Source organism: Psammomys obesus, unplaced genomic scaffold, assembly GCF_907164565.1.
Source record: "Psammomys obesus unplaced genomic scaffold, mPsaObe1.curated_primary_1811, whole genome shotgun sequence".
NCBI lineage: Eukaryota > Metazoa > Chordata > Mammalia > Rodentia > Muridae > Psammomys > Psammomys obesus.
Window position 1 is genome coordinate 3376145 of NW_026596046.1, and position 22641 is coordinate 3398785.

The window sequence follows — 22641 nt, forward strand, 5'->3', positions numbered from 1 at the left end:
GGGAGGGAGGATCTCTGTGGGGGGAGGGAGGATCTCTGTGGGGAGGGAGGATGTCTGTGGGGAGGGAGGATGTCTGTGGGGGGAGGGAGGATCTCTGTGAAGAGGGAGGATGTCTGTGGGGAGGGAAAAGCACACTAAGAAAGGGACTGAACCTGGGACCTGCTAGTTCTGAGATGTCACTTGGACCAGTCATCATAAGAGAAAGAGATAGGAATTTCGGCAGATCAGCTCTGTGGTGAGCCCTGCATGGGAAGTCTTCCCTATTTCTGTGATGTGTGTCTTCCTCCTAGATGGGGTCAACCATCTAGAGCCAGATTTCTGAAAAGCCACTGTTTTGGGGGCAACTGTCAGCTGTCACGGAGAAGGAGGGTTTTATATATTCAAGACCATCTTTGAAATATTTCATTAGCCAGCTTTCAAAACATTAAGGTCAGTTCCTTAAAGAACCCGGAGCTGGTTCTTGAAACTCTAGCATCGTGTTAGTCTTCCTTTTCTAGTCGTACTGCTACCCAGTCTGAATTACTCAAGTACTTCTGGGTCGGGAAACCTAGACACTGTATTTCTCAAAGGACTTCCAAAGTTGGGCGAGCATGGTCAGAAAACCTGCCCTGGGGCTGTTTTGCTGACCTCAGGTACCTGGAGCTCTAAAGCAAACTGCCCATCCCCACTCTGCCTCTGCATGCTGTGCTCTCCACCTGGGCAACTTCTCATTTCCTACCCTGACGGCCAGGTGTGAGAAGCCCCAGAGAAGGCGAACCTTCCCTGTGCTGTCATCACAGAAAGTGTTAATTCCATGAGGCAGTAGATTCATGGTTTCATACCCACTCACTGTGGCTATGAAGCCCAGCTTCAAGTGGTCCCTGGAATGTAAGTTTGTGTATAGTCAGAGACATGGAGTGAGAAACCCTCAGGAACTCTGCTGCCTCGGCTGCAGAGTCACCTCTGTGACCTTTCTGTGGGGCCCAGCCTAGAGCTGTGGGGATGAGTGGCATCCATATAGAAGCCAGAAGGGGGTGTGTGCTCATCAAGGAAGGGAATAGGTCTGAATGAACATCCTCAGTTAAAGGACTAAAAATATCCTCTTAGGTGTTCATGCAGCATCTTAGATATGTTCAAGAGGAAAGCTCCTTTGAGGCTAGGAGTTCGGGGCCAGCCTGGATGACATGGAATGACCTTATGTCACACACACACACAAAAAAAAAAAAAAAGAAAAAGAAAGAAAGAAAGAAAAAGAAAAAAGAAAAAATCTTCCCAATGGCTGCCATTCCTTACTCTCCTTATTGCCTGCCTGTTGCTGCTTTATCTAGTTTGCTTTAACCTACCATTGCTAGTAGGCAATTTGAACACCTTTGTCTTGCAAGGACAAGCGATTAAGCTGCCCCCCCTCACCAGGGAAAAATGTTCCTGCTGTGAAGGGGGCAGGTGGCTGGTGCTGCCTTCCCTCTGTGGATGGTAATGGGTTTCACTCCCTTCTGGACTCCCAGAGATGTCTGTGGAATTGAAAAGTGCTCTGAGACCCGAGCATCAAAGAAAATTGGCTGGGAGGCTGCAGGCCCTTAATCACCAGATGTGTCCCTTCTACACAGGTGGCCTGCAGAGGGGCCACGGGACACATTACACACTTACCTGGCTTGTTCTGTAGCAGACTGGGTTTGTGCTAGTACCTGCAGGTGGCAGGCTTCTGAGCTAATTTAAGCTAACATGATACAGCTTTGACCTTCAGCCCTTCTTACCCAAGTTCTTTGAGAGAAATCACAGAAGAGAGAGTTTTCAGTGGCTTGGGAGGACAGTGTCATATTGATCTCAGAACCGTATATTAGCCTGAAGTATATTGTGTTCTTTGGGGAGAGAGAAAATTGGTGATAAAACATGAATCAATACCCTTCTAACGTACAGTGTGGGGGCGGGGGCACTAAATGTCACACTCAAAGCCTGAGGCCATTGCCCACACCTGCACTCAGGGGCCTTGCAAGGCCAGCGTGAGGATCCTGGAAAGAGGACCTTGTCAGAAAGCAATGGCTCCGTCAGGGCACTGCCCCAGCCCTGACTCTGTCCACAGGGAAGGGCCCACAGGATCATGACCCATCCACCCAGCTCTCTCTTATGACAACATGAGTACCACCTCACAAAGGGAAGCCAGGAAGTGGCTCCCTGGCAGGAAACTGGAATCCTATAGCAGCAGCAAGCACGCTTGCTGAGGAGTGGGAGATGGCAGAGTCTCCCACACAAGGCGGCAATGGAATCATACACCACTGCAGCCATGGTGTCTAGGCCCCTACTTCCCCCGACGGAACTGCCCATTTGCATCCTGTCATCATCCTCTTAACTTCCTAGGGTCTGCCATCCATGGAGGACCTTGCTCTGGTTCCACAGTACCCTCCCCCGGGTTCTGCCATGTGTGTTTGGTCATGCCTCCCTCTTCTAGGCCCCGTACCACATTTCTCTCTAAGATAACATCTAAAGATGTTCTCATCTCTTTGCCACAGACACCTACAGGAGTCCTCAAAGCGAGTCCCCATAACAGTAAGAGCTGGGACTCGGTAGGGATGCAAATTCCTCACTCAACCACTGACTTGGAAATCTGGGAGTGGACCCAGTACTGGGATTTGATTGACAAGGTTTTGTGGGACCGGATACTCACTGGCATCTACAACACATGGGACAGTTCTTCACATCACAAAATCTGAGCTCTTGGATCCTTCCTGGATGCCCCGATACAACCTAGGGGCCTCTAAGAGCCAAAGTCTGTCATCACAACCAACATTTTCACTTCTATTTTTTTTTTTAAAAATCATAAACAGAAAGATAAACCTCATTGTTATGTCAGAGTCTAGGAAAATGGCTGTCCAAGCTGAGAGACTTGCAGGCTCCCACTCTCCCTGCTCACTAAGCACCCTTTCCTCTCAGGGAGCTCTCACACAGTGACTTTTACCATGCACACAAAAACAAGCCAAGATCCCAGGTCTGGAGTTGCCATGCAGCCACTGAGCCACTCGGGGCATCTCAGGGCCAGAGTGAACACAAAGGCATCACTCAAGTATCTTCTGGTTGTGTCAGGGCAGGTGACATTCACCAGGCTGGTCCAATGCCAAGGCAGAATCCCTGTGATATGTTTTTTTCTTCCCCTATGGTGCCAACAGCCTGAACACACTGTCCATGTTTCCCACTGATCCCAGAGTACATGCGCTCTGCCACCTTTCCCTGACCCCTGACTTGGTCTATAGAAAGTGGCCCACCCTTGTAGGTATGATTATCTTGGAGGCTTATGAGGTCGAGCCGGTACAGGGGGCAGAGAGCACTCCATCCACAAAGCTTATTCATGGCAGCCAGGTCCTGTCAGTGGCTGAGAGGAACACCAGTCATGCTGAGCCTCCTCCACCCTGCAGGTCATTGGGATGGCCAAGGTTCTGGATGAGAGCTCGAGGTGGTGTCAAAGAGGCTTAGCCTTGCACTGGGGCCATCATCCTGGGGTTCAAAAGGCCAAAGGGAGCAGAGTTTGGACATACGTGGAAAGTCCTGTAGATCCTCCGTGTCGCAGAATTAGTCAGCTCTGTGGCTTGTGCTTGGGGCCAGCTCTCAGCGTATAGCACCTGTGCTACCTGACTTGTCCCTCACCTCTGCCTCATTTCCTACAGCTTTCACTTAAGACCTCCCTGGCCCCATGACCTTACCTCTCTGCCCGACCAGAGAGTTCACACTCAATAAAGACAACAACAATAATGTCAAGATAAAAAGGTCAACAAAATATACTCAGAGGCCTCTTCTGATTTCAGCATTTACCATGTTCCCAGTCTTAGACTGGATCAGGACCATTCTGTTTCATCCTATGCACGTGATACTTACCCATTCTGTTTTGTTTTGTTTTTCCCTCATCATTTTTCAGATGAGGAAACCAAGGCTTTACAGACATCTTCAACATATCTGACAGTAGTTGGGAACCTTGAAGCAGTGGGAGTCCCTGTCATGCACAGCTCAGAGAAAGTCCCAGATGCTTGGCAAAAGAAGCACAAGCCTAGCCTAGGGATGACTGGCCTGGTATAGCTGCATCAGACCATGTCTAGACAAGACGGGCCTTGGTCCCCTGAGGCCTCAGTCCACAAGCCCTGTTCCCCCTGCTCTGGTCATGGGTTACAAGCTGCCCCTGTTCCACCTAGGCCCTCCCCAGACACATGGCAGCATGGACCTCAGACACATCTGCGTTGGGCTGTGTGTCCAGCTGCGGGGATTAAGTTGAGTAGCCGAAGGCCAAGTTTACACATTGGTTCTAGGCTGGAGCTGGAGTCAGCATCCTGCAGTATACGCAAGGCCCTCAGATGAACACCACGTGCAGAGGCTTCATCACATGGCACTCACCGGTGTCACGGCCACAGTCAACGCTGTCTGGGGGAGGAGCTTTCTGAGGGCAGACAAGGGAGCCGGGCATACAGAGAAACTGCCCTTGTCAGGGCCTGGGCCTCACCTGGCTGGTGGGGGTCTGTCCGACCACAGCCTCATAGGGTGGGGGCAGCTCGGCAGGGTAGAGCATGCCAGGGCTGTTGATGGCCACATCGTACAGGGTGCTGAACGGAGAGGAAGCGAAGTCCAGGTGGAGGCCCCTGGAAAACAGAATAGCCCCTTACACGGCCATCCCCTGGGGATGGAGCCCAGTGTCTGACATCTCTCTCCAAGTGTTGACTGTCTGACACATGTCATGTTGAGAACTATAAGCCTGAGTCCCTGGGCGGGTTTAACTGCTGTTCTTTCTTCTGGACAGATGTCCAGATTTCATTAATCACTTCATCACTGCCTATTACGATGAACATCACGATGAAGCTGATGAAATGCCTAATTAAGGTTCCACGCTCTGTGATGACTGTCACTCAGGAGCAGCTTCGCGCATGTCAGGGTACAGCAGTGCTCACTGTTGGCCTGTGCCATCATTTAGGGCACCATAAAGATGCTAACAGAAATCTTTTATTCAAGCCAGGCCTTGTGATGATCGACCGTAATTCTAACACTTGGGACACTGAGATGAGAGCATTAGGAATATGAGGCCACTTTGGGCTACATAGAGGGATCAAAGCTGCCCTGGGCTGCACGGTGAGGCCCTGTCTCTAACAACAACAAAATCAAAACAAAAGAAAACCACCATCACTGCCAAAACCCCAACGAACAACAAACAGTAAGAAAAGACTTTTTCTTGTTCCTGTATTTCTAGGCCACAGCTCCTTTCTTCATGTCCTGTCGTTGCGAGGCACATGCTTCCATACTGGCTCCATATTCTCTCTCACTCCACACGTCTCTCTCCCCTGCCGCTGCAGCTTCCTCCTCCCAAAGATCCGTCCTGTCTGCGGCTTCCCAGGAATCATGGTGCAGGAGACACTGAGAGGAAGACTGACCTGTGGGCCTCTGCTGTGGGCGTGCAGGAGTATTCTGGAGGGTAGTAGGGCGGAGGCGGGAGGGGGGCAATGAATTCATCAAAGTCCAGGGTCTGGTGGAGAATGGTGCCGTGGGGAGTCATACAGGCAGTACTGGCGGAGTGAGACCTCTGTGGGAAGAACTGGAAAGCACAGAGAGAGAATCAGCGTTATGCCAGATCTTGTATGGCTGGCGCCTGATGGAGCTAATTGCACACACTTCACTTTTCGAAGTAAAGTGCCTAGTTTAACCTGCCAAACCATGAGCAGTAAACACACACTTTACAGAGGACAGCTCTGAGAGGACCACCTCAGAAGCCTCCCTCCACTCTGCTTCCCACACTGCTATGCGGATGCCTTTGATTTTTTTTTTTTTTTCAAAGTTAAAAACTGCTGCCTGGGAAGTCTTTAATACAGTTCTTACTGGGAACCCTCGCGCCTGCGGCTTTAATGCTTAAACACTGCAGTTAAAGGACGCTTGCCACGCACGCTTCAAAACAGCCCTTTAAGAGGAAAAGCTAGACTTTCAGCATGCTCACTCAGCAAGTCCCTATCACGAAGTACACTTGGCACGTACCCCATACACAAGTCCCCTTTCAGAGCCCAGCATGCCTCCTACACTTCCCATAGTTCACTGTGGGCCCTTTGAGCACTAGTACGTAGTCGTATGTAGGGCCTTGATCCGAAGGTAAACAGTGTTCACCAGAATCTTCTGTGGGGCACTTGCGCACACCAGATGCCACTTAAAAATATCAAGGGAAGCACACGTTAGCAAAAATGAGTGCCGTCTGCCTGGATCTCTCTATCTGAAGTACTAATACTTGTTTCTCTCCCCAGCCTCGGGTCACTTCTGCAACAAGTCGCCTGTTCCATGGAAATGCCTGAGACACTGCATGGGCTCTGAGCCTTCCTACAGCATGTCAGTGAAATAAGAGGAAAGACAGAAACACCAAGAGTCACTTGTACACAGTTAAGCACAACAGCTTCATTAGTAATACAGTCCTCCAATCTGAATGGGAACAAGGAGGTCTACATTCATGAAGCCGATGCTATCTAAATGGGCCTTCAAAGACTGGTAGCGTGGCAAAGGCTGGGGCTGCATGGGAGCATCTAGGCTCGTACACAGGTGACTGGTAAATGCTGTTTCAGAAGAGCAAAACCATAAGGATCTAATCAATTCATAATTTAGTGGACAGGCTGGATGAGGCTGTTGAGGATGTTGGGGCTGTGCGGTGGTGAGTACCCTGTGGGGGCAGGATAGGGCCGGTGCAGACAGGGGCCAGGCAGTTGGAGAATTTCTGTACTAGCAGGGCTGAGTCCAGTGTTCTGAATATGGTCAAATAATATTCGTGAAATCAGTGTGCTCTGGGCTGATGGCTACATCTGGGGGACACACCAGGTTAAAAATGTCCCCTACCAGCATTCCTAACACATAGCACATTCCCTGCTTTCCCAGCTAATCTGACTCATTGCTGTTGGAAATTGGAGGGGAATTGACGGCTGTGACAAGGTTGGATGTGAGACGTCATCCTCTGCCTCTGAAGCTCTTAATTCTTGCGCTTGCTGAATGGTGGTGAATGGAGGACAAATATTCTTGAGGTCTAATAAGAAAATATTTTGAATTAGTCTCTATCAGAAATTAAATGAATCAATAATAGTATACTCAAGAAAAAACTAATGAAACGCAAAAGCACCCAACACCAGAGGCCAGACAAAGCTAAAAGACAGTGCATCCACTCTAAGCATAACTTTGCCTGTCCTGGGTGGTGCTGGCCCCACATCTACAGAAATTTCCAGAGCCTTCTCAAATGGAGCCTTTTGCTAGGCTTTTCACTCTCCTCAGCAAGAAGTCTGCCAGTCTCACGTGATTCTCTCCTTTCTATCAATAGTGTATGTCCAGTGAGGACCTGGTCTGCCTTGCAGTTCAAGGTCACCAGCTTTGTCATCTGCTCTGAGATGCTGAGGCTGGAAGTTGGCCAACTACAGTCCTCAGGCTCTCTGGCCAATGGGCTCCATTTAGGCTCTACCCATAGAGAGTCTAAAAGGCTGCCCCAGGGACAGAATTACAGCAATCTTGACTCTTCTCATCCCTACCGTTCCCCAATTCTAAGCGGGTAGTTGTGTCTTCGGTAAACTCAGCACCTCCCTGTGTCCCTTCACCCTCACAAACTTGAGTAAACAACTGTCAGAAATACAACAGGTGGTTCCTTTCCCTGACTGTGGTCATTTGCGTGAGAATGGCCCTCAGGTCCTCAAACTCAAGTTGGCGGAACTGTCTGGGAAGGATTAGGAGGCATGGCCTTGCTGGATTAAATACGTCAATGTGGACAGGCTTTGAGGTTTCAAAAGACTCCCCCAACTCCCATTTCCAGGTAGCTCCCTCTGCCTCCTGCTTGTGAGTTGAGATGTGACCTCTCCTTTCAGCTGTTTTTTTTGAGTGAAGAACTCTACCGGCATGTACTCTAATCCTCTGGAACTGTTAGCCTAACAAGATGCTTTCCTCCATAAGTTGCCTTGTTCATGGTGCTTCAGTCACAGCCACAGCAAAGTAATGAGTACACTGACTGTCAGGCTGCCTGTGTTTCATCCCCCTGTTCTTTCCTAAATGAGACACAGCACACGCTCAGCCAACGTCGGCTGAGTGGATGGATGGGCATCTTTCTGCTATGGTACCCTCTCTCTTCTATCCTCGCAGAAACTGCCAGAAGAGCTCAGGAGAAAGCTTTCTGGTCTCTGCTTCTAGAATGCAGCCTCCATCTTGTTCAGGAGCTATTTTTAAACCAAGCCCAGATTAGCTCATGCTGCTGAAAAAAAAAAAAAATCTCTTACCATCAAGGCTGTGCACAGCGAATCTATCCAGTTTCCAGCTTCCTTCCAGCCAGTGCCAAACACCCCCGGCTCTGAACAAGGTCTCAATCACCCTTCACACCAGACATGCTTTGAGCTTCGTTTCCTCTTCCTAGCAACTTAGCTCCTTCTTACCTGGCAACCCGCCAGGCCTCCTCCAGGACTAGGCAGAATGTCCTGACCGGAAGGCCTGTCTGCCAGCCCACAGCCTCCCAACTCCGGCTCCCTGCTCTGGGACCTTACATCTACACTTCCATGGTCAGGTGTAAAGCATGATTCTACATCTCCTGAAGTGAGTAGGAAATGAGCTCTGAGTCCTCTCTTCTGTCCTGGCTGGTTCTGTCTTCCCTGGCCTGTCTAAACCACGTGGGAACAGCAGCACACCCTCGTGTGGAAACTGGCTGAGGTACTCACACTTCCACCCAGGGTCTGTCACTCACACAACAGCAGTGTGTACCTGAGGCTGTTATGGGAGAGGCCGTGTGACTTTGGGCACCTTACTGACCTGTCAGTCTCATGCTCCTTTTTCCTGGTGCCAGCAAGATTATAACAGGAAGTGCCATCCTATGCTACAGACCCACCTAGCAGTGTCAGAAGCCTCAAGTGAGAGCCCCTGCCAGTTACTAGCTCTCCTGGCTGCATGTCTGATCTGCTTCAGGGAACAGGGTGAAGGACAGGGTTGGACAGCAGAAGTCTGGCTGTCTCGTGGTAGGATTTGCCTGGAGCCTGCCCAGCACTGCCTTCGCTGGACCCCAGAAACAGAGGCTACCCCCAGATTTCCTTCAGCATTCTGGCTCTTTGGGTTATGGCCTTGAGTATCGAACACACCTGCCAGATCCACACTCACAGTTATCAGGCCTGCACAAACAGCACCCCCACCTGCACTGTCTAAGGGGTTCTACTTAATGAATCACGTGAGCGGAGGGGAGACCATCGGGGCCGTCCTATGAGACGACTGGGGCAAGCAAAGCAGGGTAACAGCCGAGGATGTTCCTGAGGCTAAGGTGGCAATGAGAGAAATACGGAGGAGAATGGGGCTACATTTAAAAGCAAAACTAGAAACGACACTGAGACACTTAGGAGGTAAAGCACCGTCTCTACCAAGCTATGCCGATAAGCAGAACTGCATCATCATGCACTTACTATTTCTGCGCACGTTAGAACCGCTTGGCTTTAGCGATTCTGACAATAGAAGTAACACTTGCCATCTCACGAGTTCATGATGTTAGTTCCAACTGCTGCTAATTATCCCCAACACGGACGCATTCACATCGTAAGGATGATGGGGTACTTAGAATTCTACCACCCTAACGGTGCTGCTGAGCTCCTAGGTATGGTAATGACCTTGAGTTGCCTGTATCCATGAGCAAACTACAGAGCTGCCTGTTGGCTCCTGAAATCAACTACGGCAGCCACAGAGAAAATAGGTGAACTTGTCAGTCCGTGACCCACGCACGTTTGGGGCTCTCCCAGCAGCCTTCGGGGAGAGTTGGTTAGGATGGTGTTTAAGTTCGGCAGCAGTTGCTGGGAGCACACATCAGGAGCACCCTGCTGTTCTATCTGAACACAGCCTTCAGGAGGCTGCACGCATGCTCACCAGGCTCGCTCCCAGAGCGCTCTTGTCATGAATTAGTACTTCTTAGAGGATCTGGGATGTGGTATGTCCCTTACCAAACATGCACAAGACCTGGGGTCCAATCTGTAGTACCACAGAGACACACACATACAAGCATATACACACACACAGACACACAGATACAAACACACACACACACACACACACACACACACACAGATGCAAGTATACATACACAGACACACAGATACAAGCACACACACACACAGACACACAGATACAAGTATACATACACACACAGACACATTCACCCAGAATCCCCTCAGACACACAGACACACACAGACACAGATACACAGACCCAAACACACACACAGAGACATGCACTCAGAGACACATAATACTTCTAAACTCAAGAATCTCAAGTAAAAACAGCAGAAGAATGGTTGGCAGGTAGCATGAGACACAGCAAGTTCAGCAAATGCAAATCCAGCCAGAACTAAGATGTTGAAGGCAGGGAAGGTAACACTGGCATTGTGGCACACGACAGAGCTGTCGCGCAGATTTACTGTGATCGCAGGGCAATTAGTTTTCAGAAACTGACGAACCGATTCTGAAAGTCATAGGGAAACACGGGGAGACAGAGTTCTCACAACCGGCTTGAGAGTAAATGAAGCCGGAGGATTCTTTTAAAAGTTCCTGTAACACTATGGTGACCAAGGCTCTGTGAAATGGCCGTAAAGGCAGACAAAAAGACTGATGAAATGGAACTGAGGGTTAATATTTGCATTTCAACAAATGGCACTAGGAACCACACAGAACTGGACCCCTGCCACACACTATATGTGACAATCAACTCAAGATGTTCCTAAACACCAACTCAGAGTACAGAACCCTCAGAAGGAATAATTTCTTTTTTTTTCTTTTTGGATTAGGCAATAGGGAGACAGGATATCAAAAACAAAAGCAGTAATGGAGAAAAGACACAATGGGCCTCATTCAAACTAAAATTGTTGTGGTTTGAAAGACACCACTAAGTGTAAAGACAATCAACAGGATCGCATAAAACATTTGCACACTGAACATCTGAAGAGAGACTGGTATCCAGAGCACACAAAGAACTCTACGACTCAGCAATAAAAGGCAACAGCATTTTAAAAATGAGCAAAACAAAGTCCATTTCTCTACAGAAGATCTATAAGAAGCCATTAGACACACAGAAAGAGGACCAACATCATTTAATCACTAGAAAAGTACAAATCTAAACTACAACAGAATGTCACCTCACAACCACTAGGCTGGGGGAAATGGGGACAGGAGGAAAGGTGGTTATTTATATGTGTATGTGGAAGCACTTAGATATGATGGGCGAGCAGAAGGACTCGCTGCAAAGCTTCGGCATTAGACTCTTTCCATGCACAGGTGAGGAAGGCATTAGCTTTTCTTTATGCACTGCTATATATTTTAGCTTCTTCCAATGATCATGTAGCATTCCTTTAATTAAATTTTGGAATGAAATGAAAAATTAAGCCTGAAAAGGGATTTCAAGCCCCCCCCCCCAAACATCTTTGTTCCATGTGACTAAATGTGCCCACAACCCTTTTGGGCCAGCCCCCTTCTTATAAGGTGCAGCCACCACAGCCAGCCTGGGCCAGCCAAACTCCATCTTGACACCTCGTTTTGAAAAGAGCCCATCTCTACATATTACAGGATCCATCCTCTCAGCAGGATGGAAAGGCTCAGAGACTTAATGGCCTTTAGCACAAAAGAACAAAGACCAGTAGGTAGTGACATGACTACAGGTTTATAAGCTGGTCTCACAGGCAGCTCTTCTCTCTGCATCCCTCATGATGCTGGGGCACGCACAGCTCAGTGTGACTAGAGGACCAGACAGAACCTTGCCTGTCCCACAGCACATGGCCACACACGAGGCCCCACCAGCAGGAAGCTCAGTTATTCCGACTTCTAAGCTAGGAGGTTTCTGGTGGCAGCTTGCTATGGCTTCGATGTGCTTAGCCTGCCATTGTCGCAGTGTTGGGGGCTTGGTCCTCAGCGTGGTGCTTCTGGGAGGTGGTGTGGAACGTTGCAGAGGGGAGGTGGTGGTGACTGGAGGCATGGCCTTTGGAAGGAAGTGATGCCATGCCTTCAGTTTGTAACAAGCTCTCTGAACTGAAGGCGTGGCATCACTTCCTTCCAAAGGCCATGCCTCCAGTCACCAACACCTCCCCTCTGCAACGTTCCACACCACTTCACCAGATGGGTGACTATAGCAACAAGACATTTGTTTCCCACCTTGGAAACTGAGGGTATACATCAAGGTATTGGGTCTAGTGACCAACTTCTAGCTGTGGCTTCATCTCATGGAAACAGCACAGCAAGCTCTCTGGGTTCTCTAACAAGGACTCAGAGCCATCTTCATGACCTCCTTACTTCCTAGAGGCCTGGTCCCCTAATAACATCATAGTAGGATCAGGATTTCAGCATAGGAATTTGGGGGAGGAAAATGTCTAGTCCATTACATGTGCCCTAAGGTATTTTATTACAACAAAAAACTAAGACAGAGCCTTTGTAATTTCTGTAATAATTTGTTTGTTTACAGTACACCAGACTTAGTAAAGAACACTGAAGCAGTGTAACCCTTGAGGCCGTAGCTGTGGCATCAGAGCTGTGACGTCATCGCTGTGATGTCACTACCGTGATGTCCAGTAATTGGCTGGACTGCCACCTCATTACAAATGAAGGTAGAGCTGGGGGCGTGGCCAAGTGTTAGAGCTGCTGCCTAGCCTGTGCAAGGCTCTGTTAGCAACTAAAAAATACCAAACAAAACCCAACAGGGGAGGTTGTCCTGGAAGGCCCTCTTCATATGTGAGGAAACTACTGGACAAGTAGGTTTGGTGATGTGCTCAGAGTCGTCACACATGCGGAAGCCTTGGCCTCGGCTGCGGACATGCTCACAACCTGACCCCAGGCCTACTTCTGCTCTACACGGCCACCAGTAAGGACACTGTGCACTTTGGTTTAATTCTAAAGGCTTACACAGCTAGCATATGCCTTATTCTTATTTAGTTGGCAGTTTTCATTTTAGTGTTTGAAAGTAGGTGATACATATTGCTATCCTCTGCTGCCTTTAGCTCTGTTAGTTTGGTTGAATTGGTGTGATATTTACAGATCAATAGCAAAATCTACTGAGATCGGTAGAACCTTCTGGTATTTAACCTTTCCTTTATACCCTGTGCTGGAGAAAATTGCCAACACGAGGCCTCGATGAATGAGGCCAAAAGTTCATCCTGCTGAATAGCTGCTTAATTAGACACCTTTCAGAACACTGCGACCTCTCAGAAAGGTCAGCTCACGATGACAGCTGCGTGGATGTATGCTGTGGGTGCCAGACTGCACGCCACATGCAGCTAGAGCCAACGCAGTTTTAACATATTGGTAAGGATGCTCTCTGGCCTTGTATCCTGACTAACGGATGGGTGAGGAGGAAGATTTAAAAGAGGAGCTCACTCTAGAAATAACTTGTCTTTCCTTTTAGGAGACGCACAAAACATTGGTTGTAGGGCACAGTGGACTTGCGGGTAGGCTGAGAGACATAGAGATGTACATAGCGAGCTTTGGCTTGACTGTGGTTTGTCCTGGCCCAAAATGGTAGTATTGGGAGGTGGCCCTAGTAGGAAGTGCTTGGGTAACAGGGGTCAACCCCTCCTGAATAGATTGATACCATGTAGAGGGAGCGAGGGAGGACTCACTCTAATAGGTAAGGTCAGCCACCACTTGGGAGCAGGGCTGTTAAAAAATAAAACAAGGCTAGGTTCTTAGGTTCTATCTCCCACAGGTGCCCCCTTCCCTTCTGCCGTTTGCCATGAGGTTCTCCATCAGAAGCCAACCACATGCGGCTGTGCAGCCTTGGACTCTCCGCCCTCCAGAACTGGATGCTAAGTAAGCCTGCCTTCTTTATACCTTACTCAGTCTGGGCTATTCTGTTGCGGTAAGGGAAACAAACAAGGCAGACAGAGAGATGGCAAATGGGAGGGAGGAAGGGACACAAGAGTGGCTCCTAAACCAAAAACCAATTGTCACTTTTTTTTTTTTATCATGAGTTTCACAATAATGTATTGAACCCTAGGCTGTGGTCCACTCATGCTGAGACGACAAAGAGCCATCACGATTTATGAAGTGTGTGTTTAGAGGTGTTTATTAACAAGCACGTGGCCCCTACTTTGGCCTCACCACTCCCATGGGAGCAGAAGGTCTTTTCTTTAAAGACCCTGGCCATGAGACCAGATGAGGGCCACTGGACCATGATCTCTGGGTTAATTTAGCACATTCCAAAAGCAGAAGCACAGCAGTTTTTGAATTTGAGAAATCATCTTCTCACAACCCCAAACTTCTACCACAGGGAATTCCGAAGAACAAGGATGGGGCTTGCTTTGAAGGTTCTGGTTCTGTAGGCCGTCCAGCGCGGCCGACTCCCACTTACTCAGGGACACATCCTGGGTGCTCTGCGGAGGGCAGGCAGGACTCTATCACAACATGGAACTCTGCTGATGTCTGAAGGGAGGCAACAGCAGCGAATCTGCAGAGTCCCCTTCCTCAGAAAGCAGCACTAGGTGACTCCAGGGGTCCCTGGGCGGTCTGGACTGAGAGAGCTCATGGTTCTCTACCCAGAAGCAACCACTCTCCTCCATGCCTCCCCTAGACTCGAGCTACAGAGGAGGGAGGCCACCCGGAGAGGGCCTGGGCAGGAGCGGAGCCACTTACCATCTGCAGGACATCGGCAGAGACCATCTGCATGCAGCACATGGCCGTGGCCAATGCGCACACGATGGTGGAGAGGACATTGAGGGCGCATACGCTGAAGAGGAGGTCCTGCAAGAAAAGAACCGGAAGAAAGGTCAGTTCCTGCCACTCACACAGACACAGCGTCCAGGGCACACTTATACAAGCCTGCACAGTGCGGACAGCTGCCGCCTGCCTCACAGAAGGCTGGTTTTGTGTGTGGCTGTCTTTTATTCACACTTAAACTTAGCCTTTAAAACACACACGCGCACACACACACACACACACACATTTGTTTATGTATGTATGTATATATGTATGTATGTATGTATGTATGTATGTATGTATTATTTATTTATTTATTTATTTATTTATTTATTTATTTATTTATACTGTGCTGTTCAAACTGGTCTTAATCCTACAATAAGTCTGTCATAGTTTTGGTAAATCTTAGGAAGTCAGTAAGATGGCTAAGAAAATATTGGGATGTTGCTGCAAGAAGGTGGGTAATTTTTATCAAACACAGGGTGTTGCTTGACGCCGATGAATGTTTAATAAAATTTCAAGTTTCTAAATGGCATTTTTTTTGTATTTAGGTAATTGTAGATTCACCATGTAATTGTCAGAAATGACACGGAGTTACTATGTGCACCCACTGACGGCATTCCGCAAAACCACAGCTTAGTGCACTATCACAGCCAGGAAACTGACAGCACAGTCAAGACCCAGAACACGCAGGTCTCCCATGCTGCCTCTTATAAATGATCGCCCCCCCACCCCCACTTTTCACTCCAAATACCTCTGTCAACCACTAGCTTGTTCCTCAATACTTGTTTCAAGAATGTTATGGGGATAGAATGAGAAAGCATCAGACAGTTTGCGATTGATATATATATATATATATATATATATATATATATATATATATATATATATATATATTCACTCAGCACAATTGTTTGAAGATCCACTGTGGCTGTTGCTTGAATTAACAGTTCATTCCTTTGTACTGGTAAGTAGTATTCCAATAAATAGACATACCACAATAGGTTTAACCATTACCAGCCGAGGAGTACCTGGGTGATTTTCAACTTGGGTCTCATAGGAATAAAACATTCAGGTGTTTATGTGAAGGTAAGTTTTTATTTCTCGGTAGTATTTGTTCAGGACAACAATTGCTGGGTAGAGTTATTGCATAGCTAGTTTTGGAAGGAACAGTCAAACGCTTTCTAAAATGGCTGGATCATCTTATGGTCACACCCGTGGTGCATGAGTGACCCAGTTTCCCTGCATCGTTGCAAACATTGTGTGTGACTTCCGCTTTAGCTGTTCTGGCTAGGTACGTGTGGATTTACCACTCCAGCTCTATTTGCAATTTCTCTGACGCATAAAAGACGTCGAACAATCTCTTTTTGCTTGTTATTTGCCATCTGGCTCCCCTTCAGTGAAATGTCTTTCAGGCTTTGCTCATTTTTCCCATTGGCCTGTTTGTCTTTTTATTCCCAGCTTTTAAAAGTTTTTTTACACCAGTTCTTTCTCAGGCATGTGACTTGCAATTTTTTTTTTTTTTTCAAATTGCAGCGTATCTTTCCAAGTACTTCTCATGGTGCCTGAGTTTTGGATGTAATAATGAAAATGCCACCAGATGGGTGACTATAGCAACAAGACATTTGTTTCCCACCTTGGAAACTGAGGGTATACATCAAGGTATTGGGTCTAGTGACCAACTTCTAGCTGTGGCTTCATCTCATGGAAACAGCACAGCAAGCTCTCTGGGTTCTCTAACAAGGACTCAGAGCCACCTTCATGACCTCCTTACTTCCTAGAGGCCTGGTCCCCTAATAACATCATAGTAGGGTCAGGATTTCAGCACAGGAATTTGGGGGAGGAAAATGTCTAGTCCATTACATGTGCACTTTTCAGACAGCCCACGTTTTTGTGTTCTAATATCCAATCTTGCCCCCCTTCTCTTTGTGGGCCATGCTTTGGGTGCCAAGTCTGCCTAGCTCTAAATACTTAAGCATTTTTCCATGTTTCTTTTCTAAGCATGTTGCTTATGTTCATGGCCATGACCCATTTTGAGTTAATTATTGGATAAGGTTTAGGCTGCAGTTCATTTTTGCCCTTTTAATTTTAATTTACACATGCTCATTGTGAGTGTATAGAAATGTGATTTTTATGTGTGTGCTTATGTGGTATCTTGTAATCTTGAATTCATTAGTTCTAGAAATTTTAAAGGTGCTTTGGCATTTTCTATGCAGAGAATCAAGCCATCTACCAATGTTGTTTCTCTAAAATTTATATGCTGCTTATTTTCCTTGCTTTGTAGCACTAGCTGGGAGTCTGAGCACTGGGAGTAACAAAAAGTCTAATGAGATGACAAAAGCAGACAGCTTCACCTCGTTCTTCACCTTAGAGGGTCTACTTCATGGTATTTAACTGTTGAAAGGTAATTCATTCTTCTTTAGGAAACGCATTCTCAAATCCATGTCATGAACAGGATTCACAAAACTGATCAAAGATTCACAAAACTGACCAATAACACATCATTCAACTACAGCTATTTTATTATACACATCCAAAAAGCTACCAGTAAAAACTATCTTTTTATGAAAGGACAATGATATTGAGGTTTGTTACGATAATCTAGCAAAAGGTGAGCATCCCAGAAACAGAAGATGATATGTTTTTGTTTTTTGGTTTTGGTTTTTCATGTAGCCTTGCTGTCCTGGACTCACTTGGTAGAACAAGCTGTCCTCAAGCTCACATTAGTGACTGACGTCACTCATGCACAGGGGTCTCTGTGTCCATCTGGCTGTCTAGTCCAGCAGCCTTTCCTGTGGTCATGTACACCAGCCTGTTCCTGGAGTCATGAGCCAGGGTCTTCTCTTCTGTAACATTCTCTAGGAAGTTTTCCACTCTCTCATAAGCTGTCTTTCACTACAGAAGTCACTATCTAATCCCTTTCTTCAGAGCCTCAAAGCCAACTTGTGAGATACAAAAGAGGTGTGATTACGACAAAATTATGGAGGGCAAATGCTGCTCATAGCATGCCATGGTTCTCAACATTCCACAGCCCAGTGTAAACGTGGAGTCAGAGAAGGCAGTCTGAATTTTAACATCTAAGCAGCACTCAGTCTAGGGCTCCTAATTTCCATCCTGGAAGTCAAGCCATCCTGAGGCCTCTAAAGAATATGAGAATCAGACTCAGACTCAGTCCCCTCCGCAAAGCCCAGGCTCTGTGTCTCTAATCCTTCCGGGTGGCTCTTTCCCTGGCTTATAGTAGTTTTCCCCTGAGAATATGCTAACAGTACTCAACAGAACACCCAAAGGCCACGTTCCCCAGATCCTGCAGTTCTATCTGTGTGCCTGTCTCCCCTCTCCTGCAATCTCTTTCCTGAGAACTCTACCCCAGGGCTTGGACCTCTCATACTTTCAGTTGTGTCTCCCTAATTCAGAAAGTCTGGGGGTGGGGAGCTCCTAAATTCCTTTCTTTAGCCCTGAGCCCTGGGAAGTTTCTTTGGGAAGTCAGCAGGAGAGGGAACCGCTTGCTGACCTTCTTCCAGAAACCACAGTCCTTTATTGCATTCCTATCCATTGTGTCCATTCGGTTGTTGCTTTGGACAGGAGGATAAATCTAATCCCTGGTTACACCATTTTGGGAAGAGGCCCTGGGTCGTAATTTTTGTTTCAGATTGTGGCAGAGCTAGCTGAACAGGCTGCGCAAAGTTGCTATGGCCACTTCTTAGGTGCTCTCCGCTCCTGCAGCCAGTGAAGACAGAGCAACATGAGAGTTTAGTCGTGGAACAGAACACATATGGAGTGCTAGAGAGAGGATAAGAAGCTTGGCCTGTGTTTTGTGGGCTTTGAGTTACCAACGAAAATGGAAAGAAGGTCTTCATTTACAAATGAATGGAAGAGAAATTTGAAGGTCACAGCACAGAATTGGAGCTTCAACAGGGCTCAGCAAATATTGCTGATTGAAAGTTTGGAAACACTGAAGCGACTGGTGATGTTCTGTCGGAGAGGGGTGTGAGCCAGGGCCCACCGAAGAAGTGTGAAGACGGTGTCTGAGCCAGACTTCAGAGCCCCAGCCAATACAGCACAGCCACATATTGGTTATGAGTAGGGGGAGAATGGCACGTGGAGGAAGGGATAGTAGAAGGTGATCCTGGAGAGGGTAGACATGAGATACAGGCCCCGCGTCAGGCGGTTATGGGAGATGAGCATTTGAAACAAGCGTAGTCTGGGACATGGACAGGCTTGATTGCCAGGGTGCTATTCTAGAGCTAAGCTAGTGAATGGCTGAAAATGTAGGTGTGCTGCTCATGATGGTGACCAGAACTGGTGGAGCAGAGAAAGGAGCTGTCCCATGACCTTGACCTTGAGGATGCTCTTGATGTGTCCAGTGGCTTATTTTTACTCACTTTCATCTCTAGATCTCTCACACTGCAGAGGTCAAGATTCCCCAGCCAATGCCCTGTAGAAGATGGCTCTCTGCAACAAGATCGGTCCTCTGAAAGATTATACAGGACTCTTCATTATATATTTTACATGTCTCTGGGAGGTAATTATAACTAAAACAGTGATCCCTATCAATGTAGCATAGCTAGAAATAGAATAAGAACACCCGTGAATTTCAACTTTAATGACCACATGTTCCATTGTCACTGAAATGAATGCCCTAAAAATAGCACTAATTTCACACACATTCCCACCAGCCTCATAACCTTTTGTATGAATACACATCCCGAGGCAAACACTGCTTTATGCCTTGTGAAGTGTGTTTATTTGAAACACATGCCAAAATGACTTGCTTCCCAGAGGCTCCCCCAGCTGCTTCAGCATGCGTCTCTTTCTAACCGCACAGCACTGGAGTTGGGTTCAAGTGTTCCTTCACAGTTCCTTTCTGCTTTAAGTAACGCATTTACACTTGTGACTGCTTTCTCAGGGCACCTCCGCAGGGCTAAAATCCACAGTCTGTAAAATCCCTTTACATGGCTGGTCGAAAAACCAAGTAGGGAAACAGCACATCTGTCATTGCTGACACTGAGTCTGACCTCGGCACATTCTGCACACTTACCTCCAAGGTTATTAACACTTAAGGAACTCTCACATAGAACCCATCATGAGAACAGAAACAGAGAACAGAGAACAGAAACAGAGGGGGGAAAGTTTTGGATACTTGTGCGAATCTGCACACGGCAAATTCTCTGAATATTCTCTCCACTCCCAGGGAATCTGGATACTAGCAGCATAATTACTGGGGACAGGTGCCAGCGAGGAGACTCACAGATGCCTACACATTAGGAAGCTCAACGTCCAGGGCTTTGATTCTTCTGTCTTTCTGGAAATGCCCTTGTGTAGATTAACAAGCTCTTGTATTTTTTTCTACTACTTCATTCGCTAGGCTTTCTCTTCTGACATGTTTTCTCTCTTTGAATAATGAAAGCGGTTTCCTAGGCCATTCTCAGGCAAGGTGTTGTACGTCCTGTTAAGGCCTCATATATAAAACAAAGAGGCGTAGCCAACAAATACCTGCTATAACTGGACGTGGGAAGGCGTTGGGCTTTGCCTGCATTATCATCTTAGATGCTTACTCCTCGGCTTGGCTATTAGCTTGGCATGTCTGACACTAGCCATGCACTCTTACGTGATATTTACGAATCTGTTTCGGGGGAAGCATTCTGCCAGTGGTGTGGGCACACCTCCAAGTTCCTGATGACCTAGACCTTGACTGTTCTGCACAGCTCACTGTCCTTGGCTGAGTTTGCAGTAAGCAGCTGAAGAAAGAGGAGGGAGGTGACATGGACCCTAGACTAAGTGTAGTTTTACTAGGTAGGCCCAGATTCCCCAAGTTCCATGTCTCTCTTCTGTCCCCTGAATAACTGGGTGTGCAGGCATCTGTGATGGAAGCTTTGACCAAGTTGACACATATCAAGCACACTGCACAGGGCTTCTGCTGTGAGCAATTAGACGCCCTGTCTCTGAACCAGGAGTCTTCTGTCTTCAGTCAGAGAAATACCAGCAACTAGGAACAGGCTGGCTTGTTAATTTGAAAAGAGGTAAAATCTCAGGCCCTATGGTAGGAATACAAAACATTTCCACTTCCATCTTGAAGAATAGCAAGGCCAGAGGCCACTTCTTCTACCACCATAGATGGTAGAATGACTTGTTCAAAATAGGAGGTACTAAACAGTCATTTGAAAATGTATAAGCTATCTTAATGTGCTCTTTTGAATTTTAAGTTCAGACTAGAATGGAACATATTTAATTCCCACATTTCCAACCACACACAGAGAAAAATTCAATTTAATTTTGACACAAAGTGATTCAGAAAATGACTCAGTAAAACAAGACACACAAAAACAACCCTCTTGGTTTTGGTAGTGTAATCACTGTGTGTGTGTGTGCGTGCAGATGTATACTGTGATTTCCATTTTCCACATTTTTTACCAAAGAATTTGACAATCATGGAGCAGATCCTGAGCCTCTTATATTGCTTCTGTAGAAGGCGGTGGTTAGATACAGAAGTCTTTCTAGATGGCTTGAATACAGATCCTAGGGAAGGAGCTAAAATTAGGTTGCCCTATGAAAAAGATGAGCGAGTGACGTGAGGCAAGGAGGGTACAGGTAAGCTGTACTTTCAAGATGCAAGCATCCCATCTAGGACTCCTGAACGTAAGCCACGTGGTGTGGCTCTGAGCAGCAAGAGCATGGTTCTGCTCTTCACAAGGATGCTGTATAGGCAACGGTACTTCGGCTGAGAGCTATTGGCAACTGATAGCTTCTAGGAGGAAAAGAGTCAGTCTTCTTTTAAAGTGTGGCCTCTGGTGTGTCAATGACTCTCCGGTGGAAGGCTATACATCCAAGAGGGTATGGGTAGCCCCACGTAGCTTATGGGCTTTAAAGTTCAAAAGGATGCAACACTGAGTTGGTAGGGAAGGTGGCAGATCTTGGAGGAGTGAAGAAAGGGTATGAAAATAATCAAGATACACTGTATGAAATTATATATATATATTAAAAGCTCACAGGAAAGTGGCACTCAATGTGGCCTCAATTAGGACTGCTGGATTTTTTAAAAGATTAAAACAAACAAACAAAAAAACAAACAGATCTAGGCGTGAAAAGAAAAACAGAAGAAAATTCTTTCTTATGAGGTGCAAATATCCTACAAGCTAACCTCTGCCACATATGACCACTCCACACTCTCGCCAAGCTTAGCTTATTATTGTTTCATATAATTGAATCTTCCAATTATACTCTCCATGTTAAATGAAAACCACGATATAATCACCTCAATGTATACAATATGAGGGTTTTTTTCAATACTAGTATTAAAAGCTTTTAACACATCAGAAATCAACAGGGATTTCTATAACTCAAGAAACCCTACATCAAATATATAGAAGGACATGGGGCAACATTCTTAGAGCTCACTCTTCAACTCTGGGCAGACGTTGAATAATAAAAATGAGAAGTATTCAAATTAGAATGTAATTATTTGCACACAGCTGGAAATGTATTCAAGTGGTTGAATTAGGTATGATGCTCAAGTTGTTCTAGACAAGGCCAGTAGCAGAGCTGCATTCTTCACACATCCTAGAACCAGGGTTATTATTCAAAGAATGTCATTCATATTAGCAGTGAAGGCAGGAACATACTCATGGGTAAAGATGGAAAATGATGTGGGATGATGGACAAGTACTTAGAAAGAAGAGACTGTGGTCGTGACAATTGTGATGACAATCCGGCACAGTTACACCATCTGTGAAGCTGATATCCACAGATTCAGTCAACTGTGGGTGGAAAATATGCAGGGGAAATGAGCCTACACTGAACATATACAAACCTGGGACATTTATTTATTTCTACTTATTGTGGAGGTGGGGGGTGAAGGCAAACCCATGCTACGATGCTTGTGTGGAGGTCAGAGGGCAATCTGAGGAGTCAATTTCTCCTACTGTGAACTCTAGAGATGAACCCAGATGTCAGACGTGCAAGCCCCTTCATCCACCAAGCCATCTCACCTACCCCGTGTCTA

At 46.8% G+C, this 22641-nt stretch overlaps 1 protein-coding gene across 1 annotated transcript in view; it reads right to left on the reverse strand.

Annotated features, from left to right (window-relative positions):
* Entrep2 (endosomal transmembrane epsin interactor 2) overlaps positions 1–22641 on the reverse strand; it is a 401477-nt gene that overhangs the window by 12786 nt on the left and 366050 nt on the right. Inside the window, exons 5-7 of the mRNA XM_055623385.1 lie at positions 14580–14687; positions 5379–5539; positions 4460–4595 (exon numbers count right to left, since the gene is read on the reverse strand). Coding sequence (XP_055479360.1) covers positions 4460–4595; positions 5379–5539; positions 14580–14687 — 405 coding nt within the window. The remainder of the gene's footprint in view (positions 1–4459; positions 4596–5378; positions 5540–14579; positions 14688–22641) is intronic.